At 44.6% G+C, this 23,926-nt stretch overlaps 1 protein-coding gene across 1 annotated transcript in view; it reads right to left on the minus strand.

Annotated features, from left to right (window-relative positions):
* The window catches only part of NEXMIF (neurite extension and migration factor), a 523,277-nt gene that overhangs the window by 11,711 nt on the left and 487,640 nt on the right, over nucleotides 1-23,926 (minus strand). The window contains 1 exon segment of the mRNA XM_033945779.1: nucleotides 8,699-8,841. Coding sequence (XP_033801670.1) covers nucleotides 8,699-8,792 — 94 coding nt within the window. The 5' untranslated portion in view covers nucleotides 8,793-8,841.

Raw genomic sequence — 23,926 nt, forward strand, 5'->3', positions numbered from 1 at the left:
ACGATAGTCCAAAAATGACTTTGGTCCAGAGGTTTGGACAGAGTTCGGGCCCCTGCCAACCTAGTTCACCAAAACCAAGATATGTTTTCAGGAATGCCGGGCCAAACTTACCTTGCAACTCATGATATCACCACTGAGCTGAACGTGGTAGTCCGGCAACACCTTTATTGGATCATGGAAGAAGGCCGTAGCAAAAGTAGTATCTGAGATGCTGGAACTGGGTGTTATTGAGGAGTCGGCCAGTTATTGGTCATCTCCCATCGTGTTGGTGCCGAAGCTGGACAGGAGCATCTGGTTATGTGGTTATCCAATGCCAAGAGTTGATGAATTCAACAAGAAATTGGGAGGAGCTCAGTTATATCGACCCTGGACCTGACCAATGGATATTGACAGGTACCCCTCATTCTGGGTGCAAAGTAGAAGACAGCCTTTTCAACACCCTAAGTTCTGTTCCAGTTCAAGGTGCTACCTTTTGGTCTTCATGGAGTTCCAGTCACCCCTTCCAAAGTCCTGTTGACTGCCTTCTTAAACCATGGACGTCAGAACTGTCTCAGCACTCCAAACCAAGAAGGAGGACGTCTGCTTGGAGCTGATACTTGTCAGCCCGGACTTCAACTGGTTCTTTGTGGTGCAGACAGATGCATCAGAAGTTGGGCTTGGGGCTATCTTGGCTCAAAAAGTGGATGGAAAAGAACATCCTGTGGCCTACATTAGCTACAAGCTGTATCCTATAGAAAGGAACTAGGCCCTAATTGAAAAGCTGTCAAATGGGCCTTGGAGATGTTCCAATATTATCTGCTGTGACAATTTTTCCTGCAGGTCACAGACCACAAACCCTCAAGTGGATGGCTCACCACAAGGAATCTTTCAGTTTTGAGGTGCGACACCGAGTGGACTGAGATCATGCGAATGCTGATTATTTGTCTCAAACAGTTTCGCTCAGAACACTGCCGCTAGTTATCCAAAAAGATGGCCGCGGCGTTTATTCAAAGCGTTATATAGAGCCCTCCCACACCGTCATCAGATGTATCCTAGCAACCATACTAATAAATCAAACTGAAGCATTCAAAGCAGAAAGGCTAAAGGGGTACTAAAAGTCAACTTGGGCCATCCAGTCCGAGGCTTCATTCAGCCCGGATGGGGCCATGGTTTGTAGCTGAAACATCCAGCGCAACTCTCTCAAGTTTAAAGTGCGCTCAATGTTACCTCCCTCCCACCCGACAATAATCTTATCCAGTACCCTCCATTTAAGGTCCTTCAAACTATGCTTGCAAAGCTTCCAATGTCTAACTAGAGGGGAGGCTTCACTATTCGTATTCACTCTCGATTTATGCTCAGTTAGGCGAGTCTTTATAGCCCTGGTGGTACGACCCACATACAATTTTGGGCATGGGCATTGGATTAAATAGATAACATAGTCAGAATTACAGTTAGTATTGTATCTAGCTACATATTTGGTACCTAAGCTAGGATGAGTCCAGCTATCACCTGCCATCACAAATGGGCACCACTGACATTGGCCACAGGGTTCGTGACTCCCCTGACTTTTAGCTGGTCTATCCCTGGTAATATAATGTCCTAAACATTCACCTAGGTTCTTTCCCCGGCGATAAGAACATATAGGATACTCAGATAGAGTAGGAATAGCCAGCTGGACAATATGCCATTGGCTACGCACCAGGCGAGAGCAATGTCAGGGGCGTGGGTAGAGAAGTTTTGTACAAAAGCTATCACTTCTGATTCATCCGTGGACTTCACAGACTTAGCTAGATACAATACTAACTGTAATTCTGACTATGTTATCTATTTAATCCAATGCCCATGCCCAAAATTGTATGTGGGTCGTGCCACCAGGGCTATAAAGACTTGCCTAACTGAGCATAAATCGAGAGTGAATACGAATAGTGAAGCCTCCCCTCTAGTTAGACATTGGAAGCTTTGCAAGCATAGTTTGAAGGACCTTAAATGGAGGGTACTGGATAAGATTATTGTCGGGTGGGAGGGAGGTAACATTGAGCGCACTTTAAACTTGAGGGAGTTGCGCTGGATGTTTCAGCTACAAACCATGGCCCTATCCGGGCTGAATGAAGCCTCGGACTGGATGGCCCAAGTTGACTTTTAGTACCCCTTTAGCCTTTCTGCTTTGAATGCTTCAGTTTGATTTATTAGTATGGTTGCTAGGATACGTCTGATGACGGTGTGGGAGGGCTCTATATAACGCTTTGAATAAACGCCGCGGCCATCTTTTTGGATAACTAGCGGCAGTGTTCTGAGCGAAACTGTTTGTTCAGGTTAATTTCTGACAAGAATTTGTGAGTCAATTAATTGGTTAGATTATTTGTCTCAGGCAGGTCCGAGTTGAGGGGGAGGGTTCTTGAGGGAGTCTATAGGATGCTACCACTTCCCCTGCTGGATACTCCCTCACAGTATCAGAGCTGCCTTAAGTTTCTTAGCCCCTCCCAAGAGGGAAGTGACATGGGAGGGGTAGATCCAGAAAAGCAATGCCAGGAAGAATAAAATGCAGAGCCAGAGTTGTGTTAAGGAAGCTCGGAGAAGGAAGAAGTGGATCCCCAACATGTGCCTTTACCAACTACATGTAATTACCACAACTTGGCTGAGGTAAACGAATTCTTGATTTAATACTGGTGTGTGTGTGAGAGATTGTGGTCTGGCTCGTTTTTTAATCCTGAACCTGTGAAGTAACAGGTTTTATCCTTTTTACTACTACTATTATTTATAAGACGCTACCAAATACAGCGCTGTACCACAAATACACAAGAGATGGTCCCTGCCCCCACAGGAACTCAATTTCCCCGTCCACGTAAGTTTTGTTGCTGTCCCTGCCCCATTCCTGTAAGCTCTGCCTTAACCACACAAACCTCGAACACTTAGGATTTTGAGGCTCGTGCAGATGAGGACGGAGGAATGGGGCAGGGACAGGAAAAGAACTTGTGGGGACAGTATGGGAAAATGTGTCCCTGTGTCATTCTCTACATACAATCTAATTAATAATAATAATTTTATTCTTATATACCGCCATGCCCATCGAGTTCTAGGCGGTTCACAACAATTACATTAGGATCCGCATTGACATGCCAATTTACAAACAATGTATTGGATTTACAACACCTTCAGCCGAACATGGCTGAAGAAGCGGAAGAGAGAAGGAGGAAAGAGGTCAATAGAGGGGGGGGCAGGGCCGAACGGGCCGATTTACCACAATTTATTGGATTTACAACAACTTTAGCCGAACTTGGCTGATGAAGAAGGAGGCGGAAGACAGCGATCAATAAAGGGAACATAGGACAAAGGCTTATATCAAATTTTGAGTTTCTTTATTAACTCTTTATTTTTGTGTAGCTTTATTACTGTTTGGCTGTCCACAGGCCCAAACTTAACCCTTGCTCATGCTATCACATCCTCCTTCTTCATAGCCCTCTGCCTTTTTCTTCCTTTACTCCAACATCCATTGTCCTGTCTCTCCCTCATCCCTATCATTCATTTCCTCATGTCTTCCCCAATACCTCCCCTTCCCTAGCATCTGCCCACCTACCACTTCCTCCAATATTCATTTAGAAATATTGACTTAAAAAAAAAAAGTGTGGGATACACGCAGGAGGATTGTGAAGATCTGCAACGTGACATAAACACGCTCGAGAAACGGGGATCAACATGGCAAATGAGGTTTAAAGTGGTTAAGTGAACAAAAATCTTATACACGAATACAGGATGTCCGGGGTGGTACTTGGAGAGACCTCCCCAGGAAAGAGACTTGGGAGTACTGGTCAACAAGTCGATGAAGCCGTCTGTGCAATGTGTGGCGGCGGCGAAAAGGGCAAACAGAAAGCTAGGAATAATTAAGAAGGGGATCACGAACAGATCGGAGAAGGTTATCATGCCGCTGTAATGGGCCATGGCGCTCCCTCACCTGGAATACTGCATCCAGCACTGGTCGCCATACATAAAGAAGGACATGGTACTACTCGAAAGGGTCCAGAGAAGAGCGACTAAAATAGTTAAGGGGCTGAAAGAGTTGCCGTATAGTGAGAGATTGGAGAAACTGGGCCTCTTCTCCCTTGAAAAGAGGAGACTGAGAGGGGACATGATCGAAACATTCATGATAATGAAGGGAATAGACTTAGTAGATAAAGGCAAGTTGTTCACCCAAGGTAGATAGAACGAGAGGGCACTCTCTAAATTTGAAAGGGGATAGATTCCATACGAACGTAAGGAAGTTCTTCTTCACCCAGAGAGTGGGTAGAAAACTGGAATGCTCTTCCGGAGGCTGTTATAGGGGAAAACACTCTCCAGGGATTCAAGACAAAGTTAGAAAAGTTCCTGCTGAACCAGAGCATATACAGATAGGGCTGTTCTCAGTTAGGGCACTGGTCTCTGACCTAGGGGCTGCCGCGGGAGCAGACTGCTGGGCATGATAGACCACTGGTCTGACCCAGCAGCAACAATTCTTATGTTCTTAAGGAGAGAGATGACTGGCCTTACCCCCTGGTTGCTCCCTCAAAACAGAATCAGCCCTCTCTAGGTCTAGTTTTGTACCTTTGAATCTATAGAAGGGTGTTTCCTGATACAATTGCTTATTTGATATTATTTGTTTTGTCATACTTTTCTCGGTATTCAAAGATGTTAAAATTGGTATTGTATTATTACTTGTTTTTGACTAATATTTTGTCAAAAGGATAAAATGAAAACCAGAATCAGCCCACAGGCATGCCCACTCGCAATTCATACCTAAAATGTGGAATCTTGTCCCCCTTCCCCCCATCTATATAGAGTGCAAGAGGGTCTATGGGGAAGGATATGAAAACCTTCCTTTGTACACAACCATGTCCTCAAACATCCCATCCGCAAGAATCCGAGTAAGACTCCCCAATTATGTTAATCGTCTAGATCACAGATGTCAAACACAAGGCCTGCAGGCCAAATCTAGCCTGTCTGGCCATTTTATGCGGCCTGCAGTGTGATGCAGCATTTTCCTCATTGCCGCCCCTGGGTGTTTTACGTTCTGGCCGGCTCCTGCCTCACTGCCACAGTCATTTGTGAGCAAAGCTGCGGGTGGCGGCTCCTTGCGTGTCCTGCGCCTCATCCAGAAACTTTCCCTCTGATGTTATGACATCAGAGAGAAGTTTCCAGTTCAGGTGCAGGACGCGTGTAGGAGCCGCTGCCCGCAGCATTGTGCACAGAAACCCGAATGCAGCAGTGAGGAGGAGGGAGCCAGCCAGAAGGCAACTACCGTAGTTGAGGCACAGAATGGAAGGAGGGAGAGGGCCATGTTGGGACTCGAGAAAGAGGGAGCACAAACTTCAGTCAAATGATAGAATGAAGGAAGGAGGGAGGGAGGGAAGGAAGGAGGGAAAGGGCATGAACTTGAGACATAGAATGAAGGGAAGGAGAGAGGGGAGCATGAGCCATAGAAATGAACAATGGAGAGAATGAGGGAAAGAGATGCTGAGGTGAGGGAGGGAATAGAAAGGGAGAATTGGGTGTCTGGGACAAGGAAAGAGAGCTGGTACACATGAGGAGATGAAGAAAGAATTGTTGGGCAGAGAGAGGAAGGGAAAGAGAATTATTGGACATGGTGGTGGGAGAGGAGTGAGGTAGAGATGCATGGGGAAGAGAGAGATATCAAACCACTGGAATGGGAAGGAGAGAGACAGAGATGCCAGACTGCAGGGAGGAGAGATGCCAGACCGCAGAAAGGTGAGGAGAGAAGGAGAGATGTTAGACCACGGGAAGAGGGAGGGAAGGAGAGAGAGATGTTAGACCTCGGGAAGAGGGAGGGAAGGAGAGAGAGATGCCAGACCATGGGAGAGGAGAGAGATTCCAGGCTAGGAGAAGGAGAAGAGAAAGATGCCAGACCATATGAGGGGGGAAGGGGAAGACAAAGTTGTCTGACTATGGGAGAGAGATGAGATGGTGCACAGCAATGGGTGTGGCAGGGAAGAGATAAGAAGAAATGCTTCTTATGGATACATGGGAATAGGGGAGAAGAAAGAGGGAATAAATGGTACATATGGATAGATGGGAAGGGAAGCAATAAAACAGGGGAAAACAAAACCACAAACACCAATATGTAAAAACAGAATGGAATTATCCAAATCAGAATGATGTGCAATAATGAAGTTCTATTCAACTCATCTGATGGTACTAATGTCTTTATTCATCCAATAACTCAATAATTTATCCAACGACTCAAATACTCATTGAATCATTGGATGAATTATTGAGTTATAGGATGAATAAAGACATTTGTACCATCAGATGAGTTGAATAGAACTTCATTATTGCACATCATTCTGATTTGGACAATTCCACTCTGTTTTTTTACATAGATGGGAAGGGAAGACATGGAAAAGTAGATAGATTTTGAGAAGAAAGCAGAAAAATGGAAGAAAGTTGAATGTTTAAAGTTAATGCTAAAGATAGATGTATGCAGTCAAAATATATCAATGGGGGAAAAAAATTAATCACTATTTGTGATTGAGGGTGTACCAAACTGGTTGAATATCAAGAATAAAGGTCACTCCTCAAAAAAAATTAACAATCTTGTGCACATAAGCATTAGACTTCTTATATATATAATTCAAAGGCTGAATATGCTCAGAGACATAGAGGCAAAAACAAGGGGTATTTACCCCAAGAATATTGCCTCACCACTCAATCATTGCATATGCTTAAAGTGCCTTCAAACACCTTTGAGTGCTGTATATCATAGTCTAATCGTTTTCAAAAAATGTTCAATTAGAAAGACAAGACACTTAGCTTTGTCAGAGGTTCCGACAGGCTAAACCTGTTTCGCTCCTGTGTCAGGGAACCAAAAAAAAAAGATTTAATCGATTGTAAAGATGGTATAGTCTCTGCTAGAGATTCAAAACAGCTTCATAAGCATACATTTTCTTCAAGCGTTAAGAAAGATAAATGTATGGCAGAAAGTGAAGGAGAGAAAAACAGCAAATGGATAAGGTGGCCCTGAATACACAGATAAGAGCACAGCCAGAGACTGGGAAAAGGAGGTTTGGAAAATAAAATCTCCAGACAACAAAAGTAGGGGAAATGATTTTATTTTCAATTTAGTGATTGAATTGTGTCAATTTTGAGAATTTACATCTGCTGTCTACATTTTGAACTGTTCAGGAAGAAATGCATTTGTTTCTATTTCTCTGGGGGGGGGGGGGGGGTTGTACTGCCTGCAGAGTCTTGAGAAGCAGACAGTGTGCTTAGTGTAGTTTAATTTTGTGGTTAACCATTATGTGTTGTTAATAAGATTATATTGTGTGTATATATGAAAAATGAATGGAAAAATGGTGTTACAATTAATACTATTATGGGGTGGAGATTGGGCGGGGTCTGGCCCGCGACTTAGCCTGTGTTTTAGATTTCAGTCCCTTAATGTGATTGAGTTTGACACCCCTGGCCTACAGGATGTGCCTCTCGTGGCGAAAGGCTCGTTGTGTAGGAAATCATCCAGCACCAGCACCTTTCCTTCTCTCTGCTGGCACCTCCACTGACATCTCAGGACCCACATGAAGGGCCTTTGCGCACTTCCGGGTGCCTCGAACTGCGGCCACTACCTTTAGTGTGCCGCAGCTCGAGAAAGTTTGCGGGACACTGTACTAAGGTCATAAATGTGCCTTTTGCAATATGTCCTAAAATTGAGGCAGGGCTTGAGTATCTCATAGCACAAAGCATCTTAGAATCAGATGCACACACTAATTGGGCTACACCATCTGGACCAGTGCTAAAGTGGAGATTGTGGAGGTAATTTTAAAAAACAGCTATAAAAATTTCCAAATATGTGCTCTTCTCAGAGACACCATCATCCTCTTCTGGGCATAACAAGATTGTCAACTATGACAGACTTGTTCTACGGTAAATTCCTACAATTAATGAGATAAATTTAAATACGAAAATTTATGTTTACTACTAAAGATGCACCATGATATAAGAAAGTTAGTGCATTTGCAGTAAAGAATTTCAACCTACTCAACTGTTGAGTCAGCTACACTCGGGCCTCTTTTTATGAAACTGTGATAGCTGTTTCTAGCGCGGGGAGCCGCGCTGAATGGCCCGTGCTGCTCCCGACGCTCATTGAGTTCCTATGCATGTTGGGAGCAGCGCGGGCCATTCAGCGTGGCTCCCTGTGCTAGAAACTGCTATCGCAGTTTCGTTAAAGAGGGGGGGTCAGTCTTACTTCAAAAAAGGGAACAATGTTAATAGTATCTTCACCTTCTTAAAAAGGACAACAGCTTTACTCTTGATGTATAGAAGACTGTGGTTCATAAATATGAAACATAAAAACCCATGCTATGTAATACTGAGCATGTCATTGAAGCATCCTGGGCTCAACTGGTAGACTCTAGAGTGAAGTTTATAGCAGCATAATTCAAAATATGTATCTTATTGGCAGAAGCACTGATATAATATACTTTTTAAAAATTACTATGACACTTTCGGAAATCCTCTCTCTAAAATCTATTCCTGTTACTGGATGTTAACAAAAATATAAATTTCATGTTCCCTATGATTTGCACTCTACTTGTTTTTTAAAAAAGGAACATATTTAAATATGAATATTTTACAGAGCATCACCTCATAAGCTACATTCTCCATTCATGAGATATTTGCAGGATCCAAAAACAAACAGTTGTAAATGAATAGCTGTGACCAGAAGTAACCAACTTGCCTTCCCAAGTATCCTTCCCATTTTCATTCACCCCATTAATCAGAACTGGAGTTGGGTCCTGCGCGGGTGAATCCTTTTCTTGTTGGTCATCCATCAATTTAACCTCTTGCTGTTCATTCCATGCCACACTGCATCTTTACAGCCTTGAAAATTCAAAATATTGCATTGTAATCATTAAGGTTCTTCACATTCATGACAGAATATTAGAAAATAACTCAAGAAAATACATTCTTTGTCCTGATAATTATTTCACATTTTTCTCATTTCCAGATTTGCACAGTGGTCGGAGTGACCTTATGGAGAGCTTTGGTTGGACAATTAAGGCTGTGTATGGACTGCCCTAAATTCAAGAAATTATTAAAAACTCAGTTCTTCGATGACACCTATATGCAGAGGTCACGTAAGTTCTATTTCAATTTTTGGAAACATTATTATGCAGGATGTTCATTATTGCCTGCTTGTAGGCTGCAGAACATAATGGGCTAGATTCACTGAGCAAACTGATTGTGTACCGATCGGTTTCTGAGCCCTTTGTGACCCGATTTCCCTCCGACCTGATTCACTAACCTGTGTTCCAATCATCCTCCGATCCACGCATTCAAATGATGGCAGGCAGCGATTCACAAACAAAAACCCTGCAACACCGACTGCGCTGGCCGATCACAAACAAGCGACTGCTGAGAATCAGTCGCTGAGGTCCTTTCCAACTACCCTGACTTCTGCCGCCCTGCTCTCTGCCCCGAACTCCTGCTTTCAGCCCCAATCTCCTGCAGCCCTGACTCTCCTGCCTGCCTCGAACTCCTGCAGCCCCAAACTCCTGCAGCCCGACTCTCCCGCAGCCCCAAACTCCTGCAGCCCCGACTCTTCCGCCTGCTCCAAACTCCTGCAGTCCCGACTCTCCCACCTGCCCCAAACTCCTGCAGTCCCGACTCTCCCACCTGCCCTTAAACTCCTGCAGTCCCGACTCTCCCGCCTGCCCCAAACTCCTGCAGCCCCGACTCTCCCGCCTGCCCCAAACTCCTGCAGTCCCGACTCTCCCGCCTGCCCCAAACTCCTGCAGTTCCAACTCTCCCGCCTGCCCCGATCGCCTGCCTGCCCCAAAATCCTGCAGCCCCAAACTCCTGCAGTCCCGACTCTCCCGCCTGCCCCAAACTCCTGCAGTCCCGACTCTCCCGCCTGCCCCAAACTCCTGCATTCCCGACTCTCCCGCCTGCCCCAAACTCCTGCAGTCCCGACTCTCCCGCCTGCCCCAAACTCCTGCAGTCCCGACTCTCCCGCCTGCCCCAAACTCCTGCAGTCCTGACTCTCCCGCCTGCCCCAAACTCCTGCAGTCCCGACTCTCCCGCCTGCCCCGATCGCCTGCCTGCCCCAAAATCCTGCTGCCCCAACTCTCCCGCCTGCCCCAAACTTCTGCAGCCCCGACTCTCCCACCCTTCCCCGCAGTGCAAGCCTGTGGTTTTAACCCACAGGCTTAAAGTGGGTTAAAACCACGGGTTTGCAAACAAAAAGTTTCCTACTGAGAACATGCGCAGACCATCTACAGGCAAGGAAGATGATCTGCGCATGCTGAAGTATCGCTCTCTAGTGATTCATGCAGTGGGTGGGGGGCATGTCTACAATCGTCCCCATTTGCATACAGGCCTTTAGTGAATTCGTCGGCCTCCATGCAATCGGGCATGGATCAGATACGGAATCGGGGGTTAGTGAATCTAGCCCAATGTACCGTATTTATCGCACTATAAGACGCACCTAGGTTTAGAGGAGGAAAACAAGAAAAAAACCCATTCTGAACCAAATTGTGTACTAATATATTTAACAAAATATACCAGGCTCTGCACCCAGCCCCCCTCACTCCCTGCCCTACCAGGCTATGCAGACAGCCCCTCTCCCTGCCAGGCTATGTACCTTGTGCCCCCTCTGGAGTGAGAACTGACGGCAGCCATTCAGGGAGTGGTGCCTTGTGTGCCGCTGGCCACAAAATATGAGGAGGCAGCCGTCGAGTTGTATTTTGTATGTGGACAAGATGTTAGATGTAGATAATGAATGTAGATGTAGATTATGAATGTTTGCTACTTGGAAACTGCTTAGATCTTAAGCGGTATACAAATTTTATAAATAAATAAATACTATGGTCACTTGGCCAAACTGAAAAATCAAATGAGGTCTCTTGCTCAAAACAATTCAGCTAAATCAAGAGGCAAAATACAAGTCCTCTGATCATCTCCTTAGGATGACTGCCTCTGGCCATACAATTTAGATCAGGGGTGCCCACACTTTTTGGGCTTGCAAGCTACTTTTAAAATGACCAAGTCAAAATGATCTATCAACAATAAAAAAAAAAAAATAAAAAACCACAAAGCACACTGAAAGGCAAAGAAAATGTTAATTATCATTCATATTCCGGGGTTTTTTCTACGAGGTCGAGGCAGATGACTCTATGCAATGTCACCTCAGTAACAACCATACAAAAATAGACAAATATACTCCCCTCCCTTTTTACTAAATCACGATAGCGGTTTTTGGCGCAGGGCGCTGTGTTGAATGCCCTGCGCTGCTCTTGACGCTCATAGACTCCCTGCACTAAAAACTGCTATTGTGGTTTAGTAAAAGGGGGCCATAGTGCAAAATATAGACAGCAGATATAAATTCTCAAAACAGACACATTTTGATCACTAAATTGAAAATAAAATCATTTTTCCTACTTTTGTTGTCTGGTGATTTCATGAGTCTCTGGTTGCACTTTCTTCTTCTGACTGTGCATCCAATATTTCTTCCTTTCTTTCAGCCTCCTGTATGCTTCCTCTCCTCCAGACCTCATTCTCTTCCCCGACTTTCTTTCTTTCTCCTTGCCTCCTTCTTTCTCCCTGCCTCCCTTTCTTTCTCTCTCTCTCCATGCCCCCTTTCTTTCTGTCTCCCTGTTCCCCCTTTCTTTCCGTTTCCCTTCTTTCTTTGTCTCCCTGCCTGCCCCCTTTCTCTCTTTCTCCCTGCTCTCACCCAAGCCACTAGGTTTGCTGCTACCGCCATCGGGGAACAGGCCCCCAAGCTACCACTGCCCCAAGCTCTCCTTGCAGAAGCGTCGTGCAGACCAGCTGGCCCAGAACGTCGGGGAGCGGAATGCTAGTCGGTCAGACGCTTCTGCAGGGAGAGCTTGGGGCGGCGGTGGGGGACGTTAGGGAGAGGAAGGCTGATCGGCCCGGTAGATCAGGACAGCAACATGAATCTATCACGGAGCCCAGGATGGGCTCCGTGATCAACTCGCGTTGCCTTCCTGATCTACAGGTCGATCGTGATCGATGAATTGGGCACCCCTGATTTAGATCCTTCCTGGCCTTGCCTCCTCCAAGATAGACTTCTCAGTGTCCTCTGTGTGCCAGCAGGAGTCTCTGTTACATGCTTCTGCCTGTGCCTCACTTCCATGATTTGCCCAATCTTTCCCAGCCATAGAGATCCTTGCCAGCTTATTTTATATTCTAACTAAAGCAAGTTTATGATCCTGTATTTTATGTTCCGTTACTTTTCAGTTACTATTTTTAAAACTGTAGTACAAATGAAAATTATTTATGAAAAGCTCCTTTTTTTCCCAGGGCCTGATCAAGTACCTAAAGAGAAAACTTACATTTTCCCAGGTAAATATTGTGATAAAAATTTCAACACAGTGGTTAATAGGTATTGTATGAAGATGCTTTGGCTTTTCCACTTTTGCATATTCTTTGTAGCACACTAAACCAAATTTTGCATGACCCTCTGGCTCTCTATTCCTAGGAGGCCAGCAGCACTTTTTACTTACATGTACCTCATTCAATCTGCCATCTAAAGATGTGGGACTCTGTGTATTTAGAGTAGGGGTAGGGAACTCCAGTCGGGTTTTCAGGATTTCCCCAATAAATATGCATTGAAAGCATTGCATGCAAATAGATCTCATGCATATTCATTGGGGAAATCCTGAAAACCTGATTGGAATATGGCTCTTGAGGACCGGAGTTCCCTACCCCTGATTTAGAGGATAACTTTGAATAAGAAATGGGTGGCTTAACAGACATTTAGGTCCATGTGTTTAAAACTAAGCAACTAAGAATTAAATAGAAATGAAATGTGGGCTGAGCCAATAAACCAGCATAAACATATCTGGATATCTCTATACAGTACCTATATTTTCAAAGCCTGCATTTCTACAGCTATTTCTTTCAACATAACCAGATAGATGCATGAATTATATATAGCCACATTATTTTATTTGGGACTCACCACCTTCCAACATATCGTTGAAAATGACACATTAAATGGTGATATGTTGCCTGATCAGTGTTGATTATTATCACTTGGGACAGCAACCATGATAGAGATGCCATAAGCCTTAGAGTCATAACACAACTGACAGGCCCAGAATGGGTTAAGTAAGGAAACGGCCAAGGGTTCCCACCAGATGTAAATAGTGTTGTGACTGGGTATGTAACCCAGTCACATGTAACCGGGTGCTATCGCTATAGGCTGAACGAAACGGCTTTTTTCAGTTTTGGCCCAAACTGAAAATGCAGCTAAAGTTTGGTTGTGTGAATGTGAACAAACCAGTGAGGTCCCACTGGGGATTGTCAGAGCTTGCAGTCAGCAGCCCTCTGCTAAACCCACAGTCCCCCATAGTCTGCTATTGAGACAGACATAGGGGAAGCCACTGCTTGCCCTGGATCAGTAGCATGGAATGTTGTTACTCTTTGGGCTCTATATGGAATCTTGTTACTCGTTGGGATTCTGGAATGTTGTTACTATTTGGATTTTTACCAGGTATTTGTGACCCGGATTGGCCAACATGAAGATGGGCTAGATGGACCACTGGTCTGACCCTGTAAGGCTATTCTTAAGTTCCAAAACAAAAGGAATAAAGGTAATACCTTTCTTATTGGACTAACAGTGCATTGTTTGATTAGCTTTTGACGTTAACCCTTCTTTTTCAGATGAGATATAAGCAAATATTTAATTAAAAAATTTATTTCCCACTTAAGCCTAAGTGGTTCACAAGATACATACATGGAGCGGCATAATAAAAAAAAAAGTTTATGTCCGTTTTGGGCCTAAGACACTAGTCATTCAAAGTCAGCAGCGTCCAAAGTCCATTCTCGAAAAATACATCTACTTGTACGTCCAGCCGTTTGATTGCCCAGACAGCTAAGTCATCATCTTTATATACCATTCTCGTCCAAAAAAATCATCCAAGTCTAAAATGCCTAGAAAAAGACCTTTTAGATGTGGGAGGGACCAGCAAAGTGATGGACTGGACACCCAGACATAGCAACAGCGTAGTGGGGCACCTTACAGGGCACTGCTGTGAACTTCACAAAAAGTGGACAAGAAGGTGCATCTGTACACTGTGCTCAGGTGGGGGAGTTACAGAGGGAATAAGACAAGACAGATATCGGTGCTTAGTAGGTGGGTTGGAGTTTGGACTTGAAAGCAGTTTCAAAGGAGTGGGCTTTGAGTCTGCATGTGAATACTGCCAGCGACGGAGCCTGATGTATCGAGTCAGGATTCCGGAACGTTATTGTTCTTTGAGATTCTGGAATGTTGCTATTATTTGGAATCCCCAAAGAGTATCAAGATTCCAGAATCTCTAGAGAGTAGCAACATTCCATGCTACTACTACTAATCATTTCTATAGTGCTACTAGACCTACCCAGCGCTATACATCAAAGCATAGAAGAGCTTACAATCTAGTCAAGACAGACAAACTGGACAAGAAGGTGCATTAATACACTGTGTTCAGGTGGGCGAAATAGAGAGGGAATGATAAGAAAGATATTGGTGTTAGAAGGTGGGTTGGAGTTTGGAATTGAAAGGAACTTCAAAGAAGTGGGCTTTTAGCATGGATTTGAAGACTGCCAGAGATGGACCTTGATGTACCGAGTCAGGCAGTTTGGTCTAGGCTTACGGTGCAGCAAAGGAGAAGGGACAGAGTTTGAAACTGGCCGTAGAGAAGGGTACAGATAAGAGAGACTTAACCAGTGAGCGGAGTACACAGATGTATGTGTGGGAGAGGAGAGATACTGAGGAGCTATGAAGCAAATACACTTGTAGTTCATTAAGAGAAGTTGGAATTGTATGTGGAAATGGATAGGGAGCCAATGAAGTGACTTGAGGAGAAGGGTAATGTGGGCATAGCGATACTGGTGGGCGCGCAGCAGATTACTGAACTAACTGAAGGGGAGAGAGATGGTTTAGCGGAAGGCCAGAGAGAAACAGAATGCAGTCGTCTAGGCGAGAGGTGATGAGGGTCTTAGCAGTGCGCTCAGAAAGGAAGAGTCCGATTTTAGCGATGGAGAAAGAAATGACAGGGTGTGTGGTAGGAGAGAGATGAGTCAAAGATAACCCTGAGGTTGCGAGCGGACAAGACAGGGAGGATGGGGGTGTTGTTCAAAGAAATAGAGAACGGGGGAAGAGGAGAGACGGGTTTAGGTGGAAAGATAAGGAGCTCAGTCTTGGCCATAGCGGCAAAACATCCAGGTAGCATTTATTGCAATCTCTCTGTCAAGCTACTCCAACGTCAACATTTTGTCAGGATCTTTTGATGCTACCTTACTCTGGAACTATAATACCTTATTCCCTCAAGTTCCTTTTTTGTGCTAAATATTTACCCAAAAAGCAATACAGAGGGATACTGTCAGGTTGGGGGCACCTGCAAACATAAGACGCCACTCTCTGACAGATAAATTCTCCCCCAAAGCCTCCACTTAAATAATCTCTTCCTCCCCAAAACACCAACCAAGTATTCAGATCCCTGAAATGTAACGTAATCTTATTTGTACTTTAACTGTAATCTATTTGTTATATCACACAGTAACGTACAGTCAATTTAATATCCAATTTGCAAGTTTTTCCGGAATTAATCCAGCTACCTCTCCTTCCTTGTAACCGAAAAAAAAAACCAAAACCAAAACTGTTGCAACTTCACTGGAAATGTCCAGTTAGCTCTTTTGTAATCCGCCTTGAACTGCAAGGTATAGGCGAAATAGAAGTCCCTAATGTAATGTAAAGTTTCACTCTCTTTTATTTACTTGTGCACTTAATGATGAAACAGTATATAACAGGATTAATATAAGATTTCAGCTAGAGGTAGCATACATGGGGTTTAAACAATTAATCAGAATCTGCTCCACTAAATCACAGTGCAAGATCTGGGATAGGGCCAAATTATTCAATTACCAATCAACAATGCTTAAAATAATTAACATACACTTCACCTTTAGCCGCAAGGACTCATGGGTTTTATGTGGGTTCATCTCAACCTGGCATCACCTTCAGATTGCCTAGAGCACTGACGCTCTTGGGACTAATCAAGGACCTAGGGTGGCAGGGCTGCTAGGTTTTGAATCGGGATCGGTGCAGATTTTCCTAAGTTGCTTGGAGACATAATAGCCTCTTCTTGCAAGCAGACCCCAATTTAAGGCCAGTCACAGCAGACATGAAAACAAGCTTGAAGTTCATGCAGAATACATTTCTTCCTCAAGGTAGAAATGAATTATTTGCAGTGATCAGAACAAAATCTGGTCCAAGTCTAAAAGCCCAATTATATAGCTTTCAACTTACCCAAGTCATAAGTGACATATTGGTCCATTCTGTACGTGAATGCATTGAAAAAAAAAAAATCCCAAACCCAAAGAATTCCTAGAGAAATTGTTTGGAATTTTGCAAATACTATATCTGGGAGATCTGGATTTACCTTTCACATTTCTTAGTAGTTCAGAACAAGTTGGACAACTTCCTGCTAAACTGGCACATACGCAGGCGAGGCTGGACTCATTTAGAGCACTGGTCTTTGACCTGAGGGCCGCCGCATGAGCAGACTGCTGACCCAGCAGCGGCAATTCTTATGTTGTTATGTTACATTCAGATTCAGTAGATATTTTCTTGTCCCAAGAGGGTTTATATAATCTAAGTTTACACCTGGGGCAATGGAGGGTCAACTGGTCTGACAAGAGCACAGGCGGCATTTGAACCAAGCATCCCTAGCTCTCAGTCCACTGCTCTAATTGCTTCCTCCTCCGTGGGAAAATGCTAATATTCTTTAAGCAAACCTGATCAATCAGTTCAGAGATGTAGAAACTGAAGAGGGAATGTTTGGAGATGAAAAACTGACAGAAGTGGCTCAAAAGGTGAATGGTGACTTAACTATGTGATAGCAAGATTATACAGACAGACATATGGGCTCCTAATGAGCCCCAGGAAAAGAATAACCCATGATTGCCCTCTAAGCTCCCAGTGTTTTGCACATTTCCAATACCCTTCTAAAATCGTAAGAAGAGAAAGGCCAATCCTATTTCTCTCACACTTTACTATACGATACGTCGTATCGTCCACACTATATTTGCCATACTATGCCTACCATGCTACGATTTCTTATGCCAAGTCTGCTACACAATGTTTGCCATACCATGTCCACCGTGCTAGGTTCTAACATGCTACGGGTCATACTAGGTTTGCCAAACTATGTCTCACCATACCATGTTTTGTTAATTATGTTATGCCATCTTTGTCAGACAATTCTCTGCCATGCCAAGTTTGCCACCACTTTGTATAAACATGCTTTATTATGTATGTAAACTTGTAACTTGTTCCGAGCTCTTCTGGGAGGACGGGATATCAAAACAAATAAATAGACATTGATATCTGGCTATTTTAATTATTGAGTGATAACGCCTGTTACACTATTTATTCATGTGATCTTGTTTTTGGACATAATTCTATGCAGACATAATTCTTTAAACATACATATGTAGATAGGCTATTGTTCCCATGACCAGGACAAATTGGAAAACAATTGACTAGTATTTAACTTCCTCGTCCTCCCAGAAGAGGTGGTGGAGACAGAGACTGTGTCTGAATTCAAAAGGGCCTGGGATAGGCACGTAGGTTCTTTCGTAGACAGGAAGAGATAATAGCTAGTGTGGATGGGCCATTTGGCTTTTATCTGCCATCGTGTTTCTGTTTTTCTATAATCAGAAAGTTCTCCGACATCACAATGCAAGTGTTAAGAGCCTTAGCCAATAGGGAGAGGAGGAGAGAGTAGATGCTGCAGATGGGCCATTTGGCCTTTATCTGCCATGTTTCTATAATCAGAAAGTTCTATGACATCACAATGCAGGTGTAAAGAGCCTTAGCCTATAGGAAGAGGAGATGCAAATATTAAGAGCCTTAGCCAATAGGGAGAGGAGGAGATGGATGCCTTGCTCTTCAGACAAAGATACTGGGGGGGAGGGGAGGGAAGTTCAGAGGAGTATCCGTTGGCAGGAGAGAGTGGGCATCACTCCTGTCAATTTTTTCTCATGCAGAGGGGTTGGCATGGCAGGAGGGAGTGGGCTGCCGGAGAGGGGTGTCGGTCCCTGGTGCCATTTCATCAGGGGATGTGGTGGAGGGCCATGATCAATGGGGGGGGGAGGGGCAGGCTTTTTACTTTTTTTAAATGAGATGGATACTGTGTGTGTGTAACACACCCACAACATCTGTCCATTAAAAAAAAGTATCCTGCCCTGAACAGCTGAGAGGCAGGAGGCTGCCCCGCCACTCAGTTGTTTCGACTTTTCCTGCTGGCTCTGTTTCCAACAGTGGCCATCCCAGGTCCCAAGTAGTAAAACAGACTCCACACCGCCTATCCTAGGAACAAGCAGTGAAGTTCCCTATGCATTGGGGAAATCTTGAAAATCCGACTGGATTCTGGCCCTCGAGGACCGGAGTTGCCCACCCCTGGACTAGAGCATACAGACTCTTTCTGCTTCTTAGACCTAACGTTTTGATGTTGGGGCTAGTTTTTACTTAAAGCTTCCTATAAATATTTGGTTTGGTGTGATAATGTTAAATACCGGCTTTTGAACATTTTTTTTTAATCATCATCTCTAAAACCCTTATAACTGCCTCATCTGTAATTGCCCACCTGCGTTCTCCTGCGTTTCCCAGTGCTTATTTAATTTTATATTATCCATTTCCTCCCATATAATTGCTCCATTCTCCAGTATTGTGGACTTGATAGAAGGTTCCTTTATTGCTTTGTAAGACATTTCTTTTTATTTGAACTAGCTTTTCCTTACAAGCTCGGCTTGGTTATAATATTTGAAATTTCACAAATAAAAAAAGCACAATATTGATAGCCCTAAGATTATTTTGTTGCTTTGGATTTCTCCAGAAATGCTATCAGACCAATTATGGTGCTTGCAGATGATTTGTTGGGTTGGTTTTTTTTGGTTTTTTTTTTGCTTTCCTTGGAGAAATGTAAGACTACAGACTTAAATTCCACAGAAATGGGAGCCTTTCTGGAGTACCTAACACAGGGGTGGGCAACTCCGGTCCTCGAGGGCCATAATCCAGTCGGGTTTTCAGGATTTCCCCAAGGAATATGCATGAGATCTATTTGCATGCACTGCTTTCAATGCATATTCCTTGGGGAAATCCTCTAACCCCGACTGGATTCCGGCCCTCGAGGACCGGAGTTGCCCACCTCTGAAACACCTAGGCTTGACATCGTATTTTGAATTGTTAAAGTTTGTGGGGTTTTTGGATCTTTACATTGACTTTTTCTTTAGAGTGGTTGCATGGCAATATTGATGGGGAAGGGTTAAAAAATTGTTTTAGTACTGAGCGACGTGTTCATTCTTTGTATAGGATGTTTTTGCCTGGGCTCAATAATTATTTTCCCATGGAAAAAAAAAAAGCCAGAGGAGAAAGGGAGGTAGCTCTGGAACTTAGCTGGAGACAAGAGAACTGCATCAATGCAAGCAAGAAAACAGAATCTGAAAAAGATAAGCTATGAGAGTTAAAGTGAAAATTCCTGCTAAAGAATTAGGGCTTCTTTTACTAAGCTGCGGTAGCGTTTTTAGCGTGCGCTAACCCCCGCGCTACGCGGGAAAACTTAACGCCAGCTCAATGGAGGCGTTAGCGTCTAGTGTGCGCAGCTTAGTAAAAGTAAAAGGAGCTCTTAGTGTATTTCGCCACTTTTCCTTCTCCAAAGAAAAACACGGATTTGAAATTCACAATTACTTTAAGACTGAAGACATTATATCTTTTTGTTCTATAGTGTATTGATAGAATTCTTCCCGGCCTGAAGCCAGAATGTTTTCTCCTTAAGCTCCTTCCAATCCCTCGTCCCTCACCGGTGGGAATATCTGGTATCCTTGAACATACTTTTTAATAAGCTGAAATGCTATCAGTATGCTGAAGACGCCTTGTTAGCATCGCTCATGAGGAAGCGTCAACTATGTCCTGGCTGCTGTTTGTAGGGCAGCTGGGTATATCAGAAGAAAAGTAGCGGACATGGAGAATTCCTGCTTTTAATAAATCTAATCTACTATTTCTGAGTCGCATTATACCTCAACAGGTTCAAGGCCACTTACAATATAAAGAATTACAGAATGTGAGGGGAAAGGAGTTATGAATGGAGTCACAGGGAAGGGAGAATAGAGGTTCTATGACTGTACTGGCATAACACTGGATTCAGAGAAATTAGGTATTTCGAGTTAGTTGTATATCAGGGGTCTCAAAGTCCCTCCTTGAGGGCCGCAACCCAGTCGGGGTTTCAGGATTTCCCTAATGAATATGCATGAGATCTATGCGCATGCACTGCTTTCAATGCATATTCATTGGGGAAATCCTGAAAACCCGACTGGATTCCAACCCTTGAGGTTACACACTTCAAGCAGGGGTCCCCCAAAGTCCCTCCTTGAGAGCCGAATCCAGTCGGGTTTTCAGGATTTCTCCAATGAATATGCATGAGATCTATGTGCATGCACTGCTTTCAATGCATATTCATTGGGGAAATCCTGAAAACCCGACTGGATTGCGGCCCTCGAGGAGGGACTTTGAGATCCCTATTGTATATGCTTTCAAAGAAGAGAGTTTTTAAATTTTTTTTTTTTTTTGGAATTGCTGTACAATGTCAGTCGGGAGGCTGTTCCAGGTCTTGGTATTTAACCCCTTTGGGCCCCTAAAATAATTAAAGAGAGAGTGCTTCACTAATAGAGAAATTTCAAATGAAATGGCATCATTTGGTTCCTTCCTCCGATCCCTTCTCCACCAGCACATACACATTACATCCAAGCATGTGCATTTTTTCCACTGATGCCTTGGGTGAATAAAGCTCTGATATATTATCTAATAACGGATTCTGAGCGGCGGATCAATTTATCCATGGGGTGGTGCAGTTGCTGTGGGGCTCTTCCTCCGTGGCATTCCATTTCTGACACTGCAGGCAGAATAGAGTCCTTCTAATGAAAAAAAATTACGGCCACCTTAGGACCCAACCGTGCCAGAAAAATGTTTTCTGGAGGAAAAGACACTGTTTTCCCTTTAAATTTCTTTTACAAGCACAAGTTTCGTGAGAATAAAAATCTAATAGGTTATCGCACATCGTAGCCTGGTGGGAGGTGGGGGGGAAGGGAGCGAGAGAAGAGTTCCAGCGACCACTGATGTGATGATCTGAACTGACTGTATGTGAGAAATCACAGGCAGCAGGGACTATACAATTGTAAGGGCTGCTTGCCAGATCATTACAAATCCTCCTACTCAACACCAACACACACACACAAAGAAGAGGTGCTGTGTCGGCCAAGCAAGCTTATTAAGCGCTAATAGTGACCTTCTATTTGGAGTGTTTGACAGAGAACAGATTGTGCCCACTGTGCCAAGGAAATAAGACTAAAGCCATCAGTTGTCCTCCCGTTTCATTACTCTCATTACATATTTCTTAAATTTCAAAGAGAGAGTCCAAATTTCAAAACAGCTAGGATAAAAGCCATTTGTCACATCAGACAATAGCTGTGATTTATGGAGTCCTGCCTTAATTATTAGAACGAAGCAGGTAAGGAGGGAAGATGTTGACTGGAAGAAAAATTGTTTCTTTTCTTTCTTTTTTTTTGTACATATGGAGGGGCAACAATGGATGGGGGATCCGTTTTGATAAATGCACAAAGATGGCCTGACCCCCCCTGAAGGTCTGCACATTCCCCCTCAAAGGTTGACTCCCCCCCTGAAGGCCTGCACTACCCCTTGAAGGACTGCACTCCCCCCCCCCCCCCGAAGGCCTACCCTCCCCACATCCATTTACCTAATTCCAGCAGGGAGCAGTCTGCAGAGAGGATCGCTGGTACTTTAGCGATCCTTGCAGGTTGCCATAGGCCTCAGGAGCTGTCTTCCCTCTGCCCCAAGCCTGTCTCTGACTTAGAGGAGGGGCAGGACCACGGCAGAGGGAAGACAGCTCCTGAGGCCTATGGCAACCTGTAAGAATTGCTAAAGTACCACCTGCCACCGGCCATCTCCCATTCGTCCCCTTTGGAGATCCCCACAGGAATAAGGAAGTTAAATTAATAGAATACTTAGGCACAGAAAAACAAAGAAATACTTCCAAGAACTGCCCCATAAGAACTGCCTGTCACAATGCTCATTAGTGGTCGATCCGCCCGGGTGCATGGCTTGGAGGGTGCACAGCCGGCCAGGTCCGGGTCATCCTGCCTTTCTTTTCCCCCGGTCCGCGCTCGGGGCTTGCGCCTGCCTGGTCCCGCGCTGACGCTTGAATGGTGCCGTCAACTCCCGCGATAACCAACAGCACCATTTGGGCGGTGGGTGCGAGCCCCGTGCGCAGACCGGTGGAAAGGAAGGGCAGGAGGACCCGGACGGCTGTGCATCCCTCCAAGCCGTGCACCCGGGGCGGGGGCGGACCACCCCACCTCGGTACGCCACTGATTGGGAGGCCGATTTTGGGGTTTTTAAAATTGTATATCGGGCAGCATTAGGCCTCGCTCTTACCTCAATCATTACAGGCGCTTCTATTTCTTGTGATGCGCTGAGCTCCGTCCCCCACCGACCTTCACCCCGCCCTTCCAGCACTCTGATTGGCCAGCGTTCTTTAAGAGGCGGGCCAGTCAGGAGGGGAAAAAAAGAGAAGGGAAGAAGGGAACCTGCTGTGCGATCGACTGGGGTCGCCTGAGTGATCGACGCGTTGGGCACCCCTGCTCTAAGGGATCCCACATGGGCATCCCATTTGCTCTTAAATTCTTGCACGCTGTTTGCCTCGATCACCTGCACCGGGAGCTCGTTCCAAGGATCAACCACTCTCTCGGTGAAGAAATATTTCCTGGTGTCGCCATGAAATTTCCCGCCCCTGAGTTTGAGCGGATGCCCTCTTGTGGCTGAGGGTCCTTTGAGAAAGAGAATCTCTTCTTCCATCTCGATACGGCCGGTAATATACTTAAACGTCTCAATCATGTCTCCTCTCTCCCTACGTTCCTCGAGTGAGTACATGGTGTGCACTGATCTATGAGGGCACACGTAAGCGGCACTGCACACATTGATGAAGGGAGGGAGTACACACGGGCATGCCTCTCAATGATGCACACATTTTCTAGAATAGTATAAGATGCACACGTAGCTTGCCATGTTTACTTTTGCCCATTTACACCTGCTACTGACATGCCCTTAGTGCAGTGGTTCTCAACCCTGTCCTGGGGACCCCCCAGCCAGTCGGGTTTTCAAGATATCCCTAATGAACATGCATGAGAGAGATTTGCATATAGTGGAAGTGACAGGTATGCAAATCTCTCTATTGCATATTCATTAGGGATATCTTGAAAACCCGACTGGCTGGGGGGGTCCCCGGGACACGGTTGAGACCCACTGCTTTAGTGGGAGCTTTCACATTTTGGCACACCGGTGCTTTTTGTGTTAATATTCTATAATGCAATCTGGGTGCCTTGATAGAACTGGTGTGAACACGGCAACAGAAAGCCCTAATCCGGGCACCAATTTATAGAACTGTCCCCTAAGATTCTAAGCCCTCCAGATAAGAAAATACCACACCTGAATAGCTTTGAGGTACAAATGACAAAAGACATGAACTAAACCCAAAATCCTTTTCCTTGCAGTATTTTCTCTCTTTCTTATTCTGTAGCGCTATAGAAATAATTATTATTAGTAGGATTCTCAAAAGCTACTGTGCCCTTACTTAACATGGTCGCTAAACCAGTTCCAGCCGGTTTAGAGTGCCAGTAATTTTACCAGCCGATTATCAGAATGTCCTTTTCTAAGCTTCTTAGCAGTCTCCGACTCTGCCATGCAAATATATTTACTATTTATTGAGAGCTTCTATAGCGCTACTAATGACCGGGAAGTCACAGCGGATTGCATGAGCTTCTGAAGAGGTTACAATACAGAGTTATTAATGCCAGCATAATCATCCTACATATATTCACATATAATACT

Source organism: Geotrypetes seraphini, chromosome 5, assembly GCF_902459505.1.
Source record: "Geotrypetes seraphini chromosome 5, aGeoSer1.1, whole genome shotgun sequence".
Lineage (NCBI taxonomy): Eukaryota > Metazoa > Chordata > Amphibia > Gymnophiona > Dermophiidae > Geotrypetes > Geotrypetes seraphini.